This window comes from Epargyreus clarus, unplaced genomic scaffold (genome assembly GCF_041222505.1).
Source record: "Epargyreus clarus isolate Ecla_fem2 unplaced genomic scaffold, WU_Ecla_fem_2.2 ptg000034l, whole genome shotgun sequence".
Taxonomy (NCBI): Eukaryota; Metazoa; Arthropoda; class Insecta; order Lepidoptera; family Hesperiidae; genus Epargyreus; species Epargyreus clarus.
The window spans coordinates 8788783-8803911 of record NW_027332239.1 but is presented as its reverse complement, the minus strand read 5'-3'; the positions used below and the strand labels follow the sequence as shown (position 1 = coordinate 8803911).

The 15129-nt window shown below is 32.7% G+C and overlaps 3 protein-coding genes across 3 annotated transcripts; 2 read left to right on the top strand and 1 right to left on the bottom strand.

The window, feature by feature from the left end:
• Nucleotides 1-4417: 4417 nt before the first annotated feature.
• On the bottom strand, nt 4418-5270 carry Atg8 (autophagy related protein Atg8). Its single transcript, XM_073091053.1, has one exon. The coding sequence runs from the start codon at nt 5062-5064 to the stop codon at nt 4711-4713; it is 354 nt and encodes a 117-aa protein (XP_072947154.1). The 5' UTR covers nt 5065-5270; the 3' UTR covers nt 4418-4710.
• A 428-nt stretch (nt 5271-5698) lies between these two features.
• On the top strand, nt 5699-8041 carry LOC140755743 (uncharacterized). The gene is made up of 4 exons (XM_073091052.1): nt 5699-5967; nt 6805-7044; nt 7305-7469; nt 7774-8041. Exons 1-4 carry the CDS (start codon nt 5851-5853, stop codon nt 7909-7911), a joined length of 660 nt encoding a protein of 219 aa, XP_072947153.1. The 5' UTR covers nt 5699-5850; the 3' UTR covers nt 7912-8041.
• A 2718-nt stretch (nt 8042-10759) lies between these two features.
• Rnf146 (Ring finger protein 146) lies at nt 10760-13942 on the top strand. Its single transcript, XM_073091409.1, has 6 exons — nt 10760-10939; nt 11455-11540; nt 12048-12204; nt 12442-12633; nt 12953-13124; nt 13390-13942. The coding sequence occupies exons 1-6, from the start codon at nt 10894-10896 to the stop codon at nt 13448-13450; spliced, it is 714 nt and encodes a 237-aa protein (XP_072947510.1). The 5' UTR covers nt 10760-10893; the 3' UTR covers nt 13451-13942.
• Nucleotides 13943-15129: the final 1187 nt, after the last annotated feature.

The following is a 15129-nucleotide window of genomic DNA, read 5'->3' as shown; positions in this document are numbered from 1 at the left end:
TTGAAACATGAAAACGTTAATATGTATATATTAGTTATTAGGTATTCAACTACATTTTTTATGTTAATTTTACTACTACAAATCCACAGCATACTACAACGCAATGCCTTATGCCTGTTAGTGATAACCAATTTTTGTCTATCGGATTTCTTAACTGTTTATTTTAGTGATACCTATTTATAAAGGTTAAAGAAATTTATTCACGTAATATAATCATTACTTGTACTTACACGTGTCACATCTATTAGGCAAATGGGCTCGCTATATGACATGGATAGTATTCCATGAATATTTATATATACTTTATAATAGTTATATATAATTAGTATTGTCTATAGCATTTTAATGCATTCACTGCAATTACTACCTAGATTTATAGATTCGTGTTAGTGGTTCTACTGTTGGATTGGATTTGGTCGATTTGTAAAGTTTGTTCGAGGGATTTAAGTGTTTGTTTCTATATTTAGTCCTAGTTATTGTACTACTCGTTTTAAGATTATTGCAAAGTAAGACTGCGTATGGAGTGGATTTTCGTAGTTTATTTTTTTACTGCTCCAATATTTGAAGGGGGATTATAATAATTTAGTTTAAAAAAATAAGGGTTATGATTATTTTGACTGCTAATTAATTTGCCGCGTAATATCTATGTCATTAATACTACGTATGTTTATAATTATTTGTAATCTAAAGTAATTATAAATTGAATATTATGACCGATGTCAGTAGAAACTAATATCAAAATTTTATGCAATTAATTTCTCAGTATACCAACTTATTAAGATAATAAACAGTAGTGATTAGGATAGTCAAAATACCGGGTTAATTGGATATTACTATCGAATAAATACAATCAAAATATGCATCTCATTGTATTATCAGTAAGGATTGGTTGTGATGATTATTAATATTATTGATTAGCAAGACAGCATTAAAAGCAAAATTTTTTGTACCATGTTTGACCCAATGCTGGACACGGGTCTTGCCTGCAGAATATCACACTGCTCCACTTGAAAGTATTTTGTCCTAAAATGTATGTATTATGCAATTAACCCTGTATTGTGTTATTAGAATGTAAGTCAAACATTTCCATACATTATATCTGAATATTGTCATTACCTTAAATAAATATTGAATTGAATTACATAGGAGTTTTTACTTATGTTTGACTTTGAATTTTTACAATTTGAGGTAGACAATATGTAGTTATTGTAAAATATACAAATGGCGGTTGGGGGCGTGCGCATACGTACAAGCGCAATAATTCGAAGGGTCCATATTTGTACCACGACTGCAACGAACATATCGTGGGCTTCAAGCCGTAGGAGTATAAGAGGTATATACCCTAATTTTACCTACCGCCTGTTCTTCTCTTATCACTATGAAGTAGAGTTTGTTCACGCTTGACTGTGCGGTCACAGTTATGTGTCTGGCTCACAAAAACAGCAACTATCCTTTCTGGATGTCTAAATATTGCAGGTAGTAAATAAACCGTAACCAGCTGTAAAGACGTGGATAGTTTGGCGTGTTACATACTATATATGTACGTAATATAACCGTGAAGAAAATTTATATGTATGAACTTTTTTATAAATTTATTATTACGTTTCCACGAAATCGATTTCTTTTTAAAATGTAGTCAATGGTATAATGGTATTGATATTAATTCAACATATGTTTACAATTTATATGTGTATTGATTTGCATATCTTCAAGGTTTGTCGTTATTTTTATGTTAATGAGCAGCTATATCTACTATGTCAACCATAGTGTAGCGTAAATAATTAAAATTCAATTGATAATTTGCCTTCAAAACCGTTTTTGGCATTCACATACGAGTATACGATACGATTATTCTTGTCGAATAATTAGTAGGTATATTCTTCATATAATTGAAAACTATTAATTATTTAATTAAACATTTTTAAATTCGTATAATATCCATGAGGTGAATAAACGTGTTAAAACAACAGTACAATGCCACGTGAGTACTCAAGGATGTAGAAATCCACAATAATTATCCTTATTGAAAACTGGTATTAAATTGCCTTGCCTGCTTTTGTAGGTACTTGTAATATAAGCAACTGCAAAAACTTTAAAATGTTACGATATTGTACAATGCAACCTTTTGCAAGGTGAGAGGATGTGCTTTTATCTAAATTAACAGTACTATCGAGAATTCTTGGTAAGACCTTGATGTCGGGATCGGCCACAAGGGTCTCTGACCTAGCGGGCTACTTTCTGGTCATTAATTCTTTAGGTAGTATCTGAATTTGAAGATGACATTAATATCAGTAGCGCATTCCCAGAAAAACTAACTTGGATCAGTTAACGCCGTTTCTGTAGTAAGCATCTTCTATCTCTTCCGGTTACCAGTATATCCAACTGAAAAATTGTAGAGTTGCTGCATGAAATTAAAGAGAATGTATTTAAGGTGGTGGACTAGGCTAGAAAAGCCTGGCGGTAAACCTATAAAGGTATCATCATTAAAACTTATTCTAAAATATTAAGAATTCTTTACATGATTTTACAAAACATTATACAGTTGATAAATGAGATATTTATTTACAACGATATATGAAAGTAATAAAATAAACGATAAACTAAAAATGGACTTATTTACAAAATATACAAGAAAGCTATAAATAAAATATGCCATCTAAAATTGCCGTGTGAGGTATGGTTCCCAAAACGAATTCTAAAATTCATATCTGGAATGGCTAATCTCATTAAGATGAGACTTACATAATGTTATGGCAATTATGGAGAGATTCAAGGACGACATGATCTACTTTATACCTAACACTCTCATGAAAAACACTTCACTTCCTTGCATATACTTCCTTGTTCACATGAGGACAGTACAGTTACTGAGTCACGGTCAGTCGAAGCTTCGTGCAGATGGCTTCGGAATTACATATAAAACCGAATAGCGTTACAAGTGTGATTGCTCATGCGAATACATGTGATTATGTCCAATAGTTCAAAAAGCATACATTCTGTCTAGCTCCGACTGCGGCCGTCGCGCACCTACAATATAGGTATCTTGTATAAATAAGTATTGTTATCCAAAATGGCGACTTACCTGTTTATTTCTCGCTCACTGTCCATAATGTATGAGCGAGAAACATAGAAATGCCGCCATTTTTGGGTTACATTATTTATGAAAAACGTATATTCAACCATGCGTAACTAAAGGTAATTGATATTTTTAATTCGTCTTATATTACGATTGGTTCTATTGAAAGAATTGCTCCTTTATTTTATACAATACTTTTTCTGTTATTATTACATGAATATATTTGGTAATTAATTCAGAGATTCAGGCAGTCAACAACTATGTACAGCCGAGCCTAGTCTAGTAGTTAGAAACCAATCTTGTCGTCCAGTCGTCGATGGTGGTAGAACCATTAGTGGTTTGACTCCGGAGGCACCATCGCCACATCTATTTCTGCCAAACAACGTCAGTGTTAATCAATGCTGTGTTCTGGTTTGAAAGGTGTAGTAAGGCAAACATACTTTTTCGAGGCATTCCAGCTTAGTCCTCAGGGGTAGCGGCAAATCTGTGGCCAACCTCGTGTATGAATCTATTGTTCTCTGGGATTGATTACAGATGTCCATGGGCGGGAGTAGCCTCATAAAATCAGGTGGACTGCGTACTCCTATATAATAAAAAAAAATTAGTATGCAGTACCTAATTAAGTACCTCACCTTACCTAGGTTACCCTGGAGGTGTTACTACCTACCCAAAAATAAGTGGGTATGGCAGTCCATACAGTAGTTGGATCAGGACTGCCTGATCAGCTAAACTCTACAATTATGGAAAGTTAAATTCACAAACAAAATTAATTTATTTCAACAATTTAAGACACCTTCTATGTAAGTGATATAAGTAAGAAAAAAATAACTACCTGCAATGAAGGTACATACATGGTCACAATCATGCCAAGTTTACATACATACATAATTTCAATTAATTTTCTTTAAAATTCTTTATTACCTGTGTTATCTTCAATTCTAATGTCAGTAACGATACAGGTAATCTTATTAACTCTTATAAATATTAACAAACATAACGGAGAGAGAGTTCTGTGAAGTAAAATAACCAACTTGATTTTAACCCCAACCAGGATCGAACTCTGATTAATACTTATTTCACATAATCACGAAGCTGTTTTTTTCCTTTTCTAATTAATTTGCAAATAGTTTTATTTCAATTGTTTCAGATTAAATTATCTCATAGAAAACTAAATAATAATGGAAGTTCAGTGTGTCCACAAAACAAAGATTCTTATTGGAATATCACATTGAAACCAAACATATATATTGCACAATATTTTAACAATAAATTCCTTCTCACCTGGTAAAACACCTGTTAATATCTTTCATCTATTGTTTTGTTGTTAAATAAAATGCGTCATTGTTTTTTTAATCTTTTTATTGTTTTAATGCAGGAAATGTTACTTTCTCAAACAAACAAAGACATTGAAACAATGGAATACTTTTGCCCATAATAGTTCTTTACTAAAACTATGATAACATTGCATTTACAAAGTCGAAGTCACATAAAAGTGAGCGGCATTTGCAAATAAAATTAATTATCACCGTGAAATGTAATACATCCATATTGCTAAGCCTTAAAATAAGATTTACCATATGCGTCGACAATTCTACACATAGATTAGAAATATTGCAATTTAGATAATAAAGAATTTAAAATCCATACACATTTTCATCGGAAAATGCAATGTAGAGGAAGAAATCTTCATCGTGGTGTTCTTGGTAGAGAGAACCCATGGTGGCAGATGTTGGAGGAATCACATTGTTGACAAAGAAGAAAAGTGCATCTTCAGGTCGAAGGTGAATGCGTTTCCTGATCAAGAAGTAGAACTGGCCGACGGTCAAATCCGACGGCACCAAGTATTTCTTCTTGTCGAGGTCTCCGAGTCTAGCCTTCGGAGCTTTCTCTACAATTACGGGCACACGGTCCGGATACTTCCTGCGTATTTTCTCTCCTTCAGTCTTTCTTTTCTCAAACGAATGCTCTTCTTTATATTGGAATTTCATGATTCAATTTCACGCTCACTATAATTTGCAAAGCGATAAAATCCAAGTAGGTGGTAGCTGCGACTTGTTTTTTGTTTTTGCGTTATTGTTTTATAAATGCAATGACGCAATCAGCTGATATGACAACAACAGTCAGCGTATAACGACGCCACAAAGAATACAGATAAAATAATTATTATTTCGTTGAATCACCTTCCATTTTGTGGCCAACTGCTCATGCGCGATGTATTCCTTTACATTATTGATTTCTCGGTTGTTTTTTTGTCCTGAAAATTTGTATTTGGTCACACTAATAGAGATAATCTGGCAAGAAATGTGGATTTAGAAATAAATATTCATTTATCTATAAATAATTATATATCGTTAAACGATGTTCAGTAAAAATCGTAATTTAAGTATTTATATTTTTAATAGTTGAATTCTACAGCAATATATGTTACTACACTATTTGCTACATACTCCGATTTTCGCTAATATGATTATTTCCTTACTATGATGTTAATGAGGAAAACGATGCTGTTTTTTTAATGGCAACAATGGCTCATATTCGCCCGATTTATGATAAAAGTAAAACTTAAGGTTGGTAAGACTACAACTGTCTACTAGCTATGGTTTGATGGCTTGCTTATAATTCTAGCTCTACATCTATGGTATTGTCTATCTATATCTGCTTTGATTGAAACAAGCAAGCGAATTTGAGCGTTCATTGACGAATATTTTTTTACTTTAGTGGCGTAGAATCGTGATTTTATCAGTTCACGGTTCTTCGATTCATAGCAATATATAATGCGCAAAAGGAAGTCTCAGAAGAAAGCAGACGATGAATCCGACGGATCAGAAGCTGGCGGTGAACCAGAAGAATTTCAAGATTCGGGTGAAGATTGGACGCCGGACGCCGATTCGGTAATACTAAGATACCAATCATATCTGCAAGGTTACAAGATATATTTTGGTTCATACAGTAATTGTGTGTTTTATCGAAACGTTAAGCTTTTATAGGAATGGCGCGTGCTTGCACATAGGTATGAAAGTGTCAAGAAAAAGTTACGAGGTTAGGTTTTTGTGTTATCAATCTAATATCATGTTGTGTGTGGTGAAACTATTTATTTCTGTCAATTTATTCTCGCGTGAAGGCCGCAAGCAGTGGACTTGTCGTTATTTTATGTTATTTCATTCCCGCTATTGGCACAAGTATGGATTATTTCGACTGGCATTCTGTAGCCATCGTTTACGCACTCACAAAGTTTCTATAGCGCTAAAATACCCGAGCAACTGTTAGGCTTTATTTGTGTTGATCCAATTCAATAAAATATAAATATGCTACACTATTTATGTCGAATCTCATCCACATTCAGTTGTACCTATGTCATAAAACTACTTCAACTGTGAGTATCAGTTTTTTTATCATAAAATGGAAAAGTGAGTGATGTGCATATATGGCTGTCAATAAAACTATTGGTACTGACAAGTATTACAACTAATATTCATGTTTGTACTTACTGAGTTATTAATTGAACTATTAATTAATTTTAATTTAATTATTATGCATTCAAAATATCCAAGGTCTTAAAGAATAAAATAATAGATTAGGTAAATATTTTCAATAAAAAACCACCAGTTATTTTTCTAAGAGTTTTTAATTTCATTATTGCATGTGTTTCATTAGCAATATTGTACCCTATGGGCTTATTTGATACTTGAAAAACATCAACTTATTATCTTTCTTTATCTAAACTACAGAATGAGCAACCTGGACGTGGAGGTCGGAAACGGGCTCCAAGAGCATCCCTAAATAATTCCAAAAAGAAGCGTAAAAACTCTTCATCAGAGGAAAGTGAGGGGGATGGTGAGGAAGATGAAGAAGGAGAGGAAGACGAAGGGGAGCTTGATGAGGAGGAGGGTTCTGATGAGGAAAAGAATGGCTCAGATGGTAACAAATCTGACTCAAGTCAGTCAAAAGATGTACCAAAGCATTTCCATGTAAGTTGTTAGTTGTTGGATATTTAAAAATAATATTTATAAAATATTTAGCTGAGCTATGTTCAAATTAAGTTCATAGCAATTTGGTCGAGTAAAAGTCAGATTCAAATCCTTTTAAAATTTATTGTGTTGTTAATAATTAAGGAAAACAAGACCAAAAATTTGTTTCCTTTTCCTTTAATAATGTTTGCAATACAATTATCAGCTTTTATAAATTGACGTTACCATGTATTTATGCTCATAATATTGTTTTCTTTCAGTCTGGGAACTTTGTTTTATTAAAATCTGATGTAAAATGGGATGGAGATACTGTTATTTCTAAATTGGATGAATTGAACTTATGGAAAATAGATGGTAAAGCGTTATTGCAAAAATTCATCCCTATGGAGTCAAATGGCAAAATCCTTCACAAATGCACATGTGTGGTATGTTAATAACTAATTATGTGATATTATTTTTATAGAAAATATTTAGTAACAACAATATTACTAACTTTGTACTGAACAAACATGTTTGTTTAAATATGCTTGCACAAAGAACCAAGTATATTATAATTCTTTTTAATTGTATATTAACTCATAAAATTTATATAATTTCAGTATTCTGGATGGAACGTTGACAACTTTGTACTGAACAAACATGTTTGTTTAAATATGCTTGCACAAAGAACCAAGTATATTATAATTCTTTTTAATTGTATATTAACTCATAAAATTTATATAATTTCAGTATTCTGGATGGAACGTTGACAACCGTGACAACTACTACCCTATTACTGAAATATTGGACCGAAATCCACGCACAGACTCTAAGGAAATATGTGTAGCATTAGATCTAGACGATCTTATTAGAGTAAGGGACAAGTAAATTCATATTTTTTGTACACAAATAAATTAGATAAGCAAAACAATTGTAAGAAATGAAATTTTTCTTTTAGCACTTCATTCCAGATTACTTGTGTAATTCATTTTATAAAGATGGGGAATAAACATTTCAAAGTATTTGTTGTGGTTTTTTGATGCAACCTTTTTCTGGCATTTATATTTTATCCTGGGAAGCAACTGTTACCAAAGTATATTTCTTATAATTAATATTTGTAAAATAAACAAAAACTGTAATATTGATAGTAATAATAAAATAATAGGCCAGTTGCGAGTCGAGCTTGTACATTGAGGGTTCTGTACCACCAAATTTCAATTTAATATTATAATTTTAAATGTACGTGTAATGGTTCAATAAATTAATCGAATAATATTGGTTTCTTGTAGTGGGACCTCCTTTTATTTCCAGCCCTATTTTATTTTTATTATATGTTATGTTGAATACAGTTAGGTATACTCTGTAAAAATTTCAACTTTACATATATTATGGTTCAAGAGTTAGAGGCCTGTGACCGACACAAGGGAGGCTTACCCCAAAAGGTAAAAACAGAACCTAATATTTTTTTTAACCTTTGGGCATGGAATACTAAAAATGGTCAATTTATGTGTACTCCAATGTGCTATATAAATTTCTGTTATGCTGCGTCCTTGTGCTTGGAGTTTGCCGCAAATTCCAAAACTCTACCGATGTTTGGGTTGATCAAAATCTACGAGTGCTTGCAAACCTTTTGGGTGTTTTTAATATCGTGCGGATTTCAACACGCACGCGGGATGGCCCCGCATGCGGAATTCCCGTAAATGTCCTTTTCATACAAGTATTTATTGTAAGTGCGTTGAATACGCACGCGGGACGCGGGGCAAAATCCTGGGTAGCAGCCCCGCGCGGGGCCCCATGCATGCGCGAGCGCTTCTATGGGAGCAGTGTACTACATGCTATAATGTGTAACAAACGTTCGAGCAAGAATCCTCTTTTCAAATAACAGGCCATATTGCGACCTAGTCTTCTTATGTCGTCTTTTATAAATTAAGTACATGATCAATAGTTTTTTGAGTTTGTTGTCTATTGTACCCAACCACATAGCACAGCAGCCCGCAGAAAACTAGATCGTGGACTAGCGTGTCTCACGCTGCGTGAAAATTTCCGTGTGCGGGGCAATCCCGCGTGCGTAGTGAAACACGCACGATATTAAAAACACCCTTTATAAGCAAAGGCAAACGCTCTATTAATACGTTTATATTTGTTGCGGTTTGGCAAGCATGCGGACGCAACATTACAGTATAGGAACATAGCGTGACATTAAAGTTTTAAGAAATATGTATCTTAAAACTTATACATTATGATTTATGATGTTTCTTAAAAATATTTATTATTGAATTATGTATATGGATACGGATCTTAAAACTTGACAATATTTTGTATGAGTAATTTAATAACAATGGTAACAATAAAATTTAAACAATACGTGATTTTAAAAACAAATTTAAAATAGTGTTACACTTAATTGCTTAAAAAAAGATCAGTACCCTAAAATGGCTAAAACCTTATAATGAGATTTTAATTGAGCATTTGGTCAATCGAGTTGATAGTGTAACTTCGTTACATTAGAATGGCCAATAGTTTCTAAACGATTCACCAGAAGCGATGCACATGAAGATGTTTAGGGGTAAACCATGAAGTTATAGGTAAATATGGAGGCCAGACTTAGAACAAAATCTTGAGGCAAATACCTACGTATCTCCATCCCGCTTTCTGTGGGCCGACCTCTCTTTCTAGTGTGGACTATAGTATTGCTATCTTCTTCTTTAAATCTCCTAGAAAATTCTTAGAATTAGTCACCACACTAGCCTAACCAGAAGTTAAACACTGTCAAATAATTTACCTTTAAATAAATACTTGAACTATGATTAGTTCAATTGAAAATCTCAAAATCGTAGGTCACGTATGCATATCTGGGTTGGCAATTCAACGAATTATAATTCCATTTCTTAAGGATTCGGTAATGTGGCAACATTGGCCCTATGTGCCAAAATAAATAAAGGTTACCCTACTTAGACAGAGAGGGTCTGCCCACAGAGAGCGAGATGGTGATACATAGGTTTTGCTTCAAGTAGGTATTCGAAGTGTGTTCTCCATATTTACCTATAACTTCATGGGGTAAACCGTAGAGTATTATGTGGTATTATTATATACATGTTAGTGTAAGCTCGATATCCAGAATCGACTCAATTGACTGATACAGATACTTTTTCCCTGGAATATACGAGAATACGTATATATCCGGCACATCACTCGGAGGTATATCTTACGATATTACTACTGATAAAATCGATATTCTTATCATTGGTCACATTTTGGCGTCGATCACTGATAAGAATATTTTGGTAAACTATCAATCGTAATACTAGATTTAATTCATTATAATGATAATGTTTAAAAAATATATCGTTTTTATCATCTCTCTATTTTCAGCGTAGATCTGCATCTGTTTATGGAAGTTGTAGATAGCCTTTTTTTTAAATCTAGTCAATAAATTCATTATGATCTGATCAATAGGGCTGTGTTCTTTGCCGGAAAAGCATCGATTTAGTAAAATCTAAATTTAATTATTTTGTAATTAATTTCGTTTCTTGTACTGTTTCTATCACTTATTGCCATGAGTGGGTTGCACACGAGCAAGTCTTGAAATTCCATCGCTCGACCACTTGCGCTTAGATGACGAATTGACGATCGAATCAAATCGATAAATCGATTTACCTAATCATGAGCAGACAACGTAGGTCTAACTCTAAACGTCAGAATCTGCAGACAGTTGATTCATTGTCAAAACTCAAATGTCAAAATATTAAATACTTTAGAAAAGTGTAATAACTGCTGTTTTGAAAATTATCTAGTACTCTATCCTTTACAAAAGATCAGTACAAAAGCAATAAATATAGACTATATAATAATCAAACATAAATTACTAAAATGAATTTGGATATTGAAAGTAGAAATGTTCGAAATGAGTTAGAAGGTACGACGATATTTTATAAAATCCAAATGTGACCTTTTATTCTCTAAAAGTGATTCCATCATTGCAAAATTATGAACTACTTAATATATAGATTTTTTTAATATCTCTAGAAACCTTTTATTCAACTGTAAAAGTTCGAACTCAATACATACAGTAGAACCCGCTTAAGACGATCACGCTTAATACGATTTCTCGCATAATACGCCATTTTCCGCTAGTCCCTGCATTTTGAGACATGTTTTCATACATTTCTTAACGCTTAATACGCTTTGACATCCCGTTTAATACGCCTAATTCGTAACTGGCTGGCACATTTCAAATGCGCACAAGCAAATTACAACCGATGGATCAGGGAATCATATAGGTCCTTAAACAAGGTTACAGGACGGACGGGACAGGACGGGTTTTACTGTATATCTAAGTGTGTCAAAAAGAGCATTAGGATTAGATTCACGTAATTTCTGTTTGTGAAATACTAATTTAAACCTATTTATACTACTTATTTGAGTTTTTAGATCAAGACTGTGCAGTTTGTCTACAAAAGTACCACTACCCTACTCAGCTCCCTTGTGGTCACGTATTTTGTTTTCTTTGTGTCAAGGTAGGTAATTAATTATTCTTGGTACTAATAGTATGTTTAAAAATTTTTTCTTATAATATCGAAGTCAAAATGAGCAGATACAGTCCATGTAATTATATGTAGTCACTGCCATCCTTGGAATGCTGTATTTAATTTCATAACAGGGCAACAGGGGTAGAGTCTGCGTAAAACTACTAGTCTGCTCTGAATATAGTAATAAATTGTGTCGCCATAGCACATTGTATGACTACACCTGCTCGCAACAACTTCAGAGCAGACTATACCTACAGATAATCACAAAAGGTAAAATGAGATTATATTAAGTGTAAATCAGCAGACATCCACACCTTTCTACTGATACATTAGCATTTTTCATGCAGAAATAGGTTTGGAGGTGCTACCCACCTGGTTAAACTATACTGGTCCTATCATGTTTCAAAATGAACTGTTTATCAATTAGCAGATTGTAAAGTACGTATGCATAAAGTGTAATGTACTTCATAATAATCCCTGTCATACATTTCACAGGGTATTGCAATACAGAGTAAAAAGTGTGCAATGTGTCGGAAACAAATACCCTTGGATTATTTAGACCACCCAGTATTGTTAGAGAATCCGGTATCTCAACAAATTAGTGCAAGCTGCAATAATGAAGAGTACCAATGGTATTATGAAGGCAGAAATGGTAAAATTTAAAACTGTATTTACAATTTAAACATCTTATATTCATTATCATATTAGTACTTCTGAAAGACCAAATAATGAGTCAAAGGTTACGTTATTTTTTGATCTACATTCATTCATTAAAATTAGAAATAATTCTACTAATTGTACCACTAATTCACAAATCATATTATCAAATGTTAGTCTATTCTGTTTAATAACTATTTTATATAGATACATTTATATTTTAATATTTTAGGTTGGTGGAAATATGATGAGAGGAGTAATATAGAATTAGAATCAGCTTTTAATACAGGGGAGACAGAGTGCATGCTTCTCTTAGCGGGTGCGTTGTACTGTGTGGATTTTCAAAATATGTTACAATTCCGGCGCAGTGATCCAACAAGACGTCGACGCGTAAAAAGAGATGTACCTAGTTTACCATCTAAAGGTAAATGTTAGAAATTGAAAGACCTATTTAATTATTTATCATGGTCCCTTTCAGAGTTGTCATAACACACTTATGTTGAAATGAAAGTTCAATTATTTAAGGCCTATAATATTAGAGCTGAGGATTGAAATGATATTGGTTGAAGAATGAAATCCATATAATTGAAATTGTTATTAATTTGGCCATATTTTTAAAATTGGTGAAGTCAAATAATTTATAAAAAATAAAAAAAAATTGCTACATTTTCAATCGTTATTTTTTATCCCAGTTCATTACTCTAACTCAAGGTTTATCTAATTTCAAAATTATCATCTTTCAGGTGTAGCTGGTATAAAAAAAATTGAACATATACAAGAACAGCAGGAAGTTACTGAAGAAAATGAGAATCTTGTACAAGAAGTTACTGAACAGACAGATGAAATGGAAAATGTAGGCAGTCAGGATGAGAATAACCCTAGTATTGATGTTAACAACGTCATACAAAGTTTAAGGTACGTTTTTGGAAATTACCTGTATATTAACACATATTTTTTGTTGGTAAATAATTTGTATAATTTGAAATAAAGTATTGCGGAAGTTATCTTTGATATTAAAACACATAATTTACAATAAGTGTGTCAGTCAGCATGTGGGCTTCTTTTCTAAAATAAATAGGGAGTTCAGGCCATGCTGGCTATTTTTTCAATTTTTTGCGCCATTACTATGAAACAGGCATTTATGAAATAAGATTTTTAAATATTTATTATATATTTTCAGTGATATGAGAATAGAAAATGCGAATGATCCACAGACTTCACCAGAAGAGGAAGAAACATAAGTTATTTTTGATTATCCATTGAATGTGTGATCATGTATGAAAAAATATACGTCCGAAACTATTTTTTTAATGGAACAGTAATTATATTTACAATTTGTCTTTTCAAAATGAATAAGAGAGTTAATGAGATTTGGGGAGTTAGTATATTGGTTATATACATTTCATTGTATGCCAAAATACTCCCTTCAATAGTTGTATTAATAGAATACATAGTTACATTGTCATATATTTATTTCTTTAAGAAATTTTTATTTTAATTAGGTTAGTTGTTTAGTTATGCATGATATTGAAATGTTTAAAGTTATGTTGTTAAAAATAGTTATAATTTCAAACTGAATAAGTTATATTTTTAACGTGCAGTGCAGTTGGAGGTAAAAGTTTAATTAATCATTACCAAATTTGAATTGTACTTGTAAATTCTTATAAACTTCCATTTCATGTCTAGATCTGTACTGAAAACTATTGAATAGAAAATTAAATGAAATAATACAATGTTGTTTTTATTCGAATTTTGAATAATTGTAGTGCAATTAATTTCAAGCTTTGTACTGTACGTCAACAGGCATTGCTTGCGTCAAACAGACCATGGCAAATCAAAATTATATCATTAATACGCTTACTACTCTCACAGCCCCACACTAGGATTCCCTGTGTCGTGGGTGCCATGGACACACACATAGACAAACACACAAACACCCAGACCCAGAAATCTAAATTCATCATTTAAACATCTGTCTGGCCGATGATCGAACCCGGGACCCTTTGCGCATCAGACCGGTATGGTGACCACTCCGCCACACGGGCAGTCATTGAATATAACATGTATGATTGTATATACATCTTAAGACAGCCTTGCCTGCAATCCATTATATAGAATATGAAAATCATATTCTATATCATAGTCTGACACAAAAACTTTCGATAAAAATGGCTTCATAAGGTTTTTATAAAAATAGAATTAAATATTACTTACTTTGTTTATTTAAATTACAACTTACAATATATTCTACTACACAATTGTACAAACTATTACATATTTTACGAAATTTTAAATCTACCATGGCCTCACTGGACTCTGACTTGCATGAGTTAGTATCCAAGTGTTGTGGGGTTTGGGCTTCATTGCCATTTGCTTGTGGCGAGGATGTTCCTTACACATCACATAGGCTCTCTCGTCACGGAACACCAAGTAGCAAGACTTACACCGCCTCCTGACACGACCTTTCACTTTCATACCGCAACTTGGGCTCATTGTAGGTACGAATGTTTGTAACAGCTTTTCCCGAGCTATATTATTATGAAACATACTAAAGTACGATGGCAGGATGTCAATCATCTTCGGTGTAATCGTACTCAGACATGATATAGCTTTGGTGAGTGAAATAATTCTTTGCATCGTTCCTGAAAAATGTATTTTTTAGGTTACCTCTTTATAACCGAATGCTACAATTTATAGCAACGTTTTAATAAAAGTCTTTAAATATACTTCTGACTATATGTTGTGATCTGTTCAAAATCGTAATTTCTGACGATATTAAAGAAAATGAGTAGCCAGAACAAAACAGAATAACATTTTTTTTTTTTTTTTTTTTTTGTTTTTGCGATGGCTTCTCGGTCTTATGACCATTTTGCCAATGTCAAGTTGATGTACGTTTAAAAACGGGGAAATTCAAAATATA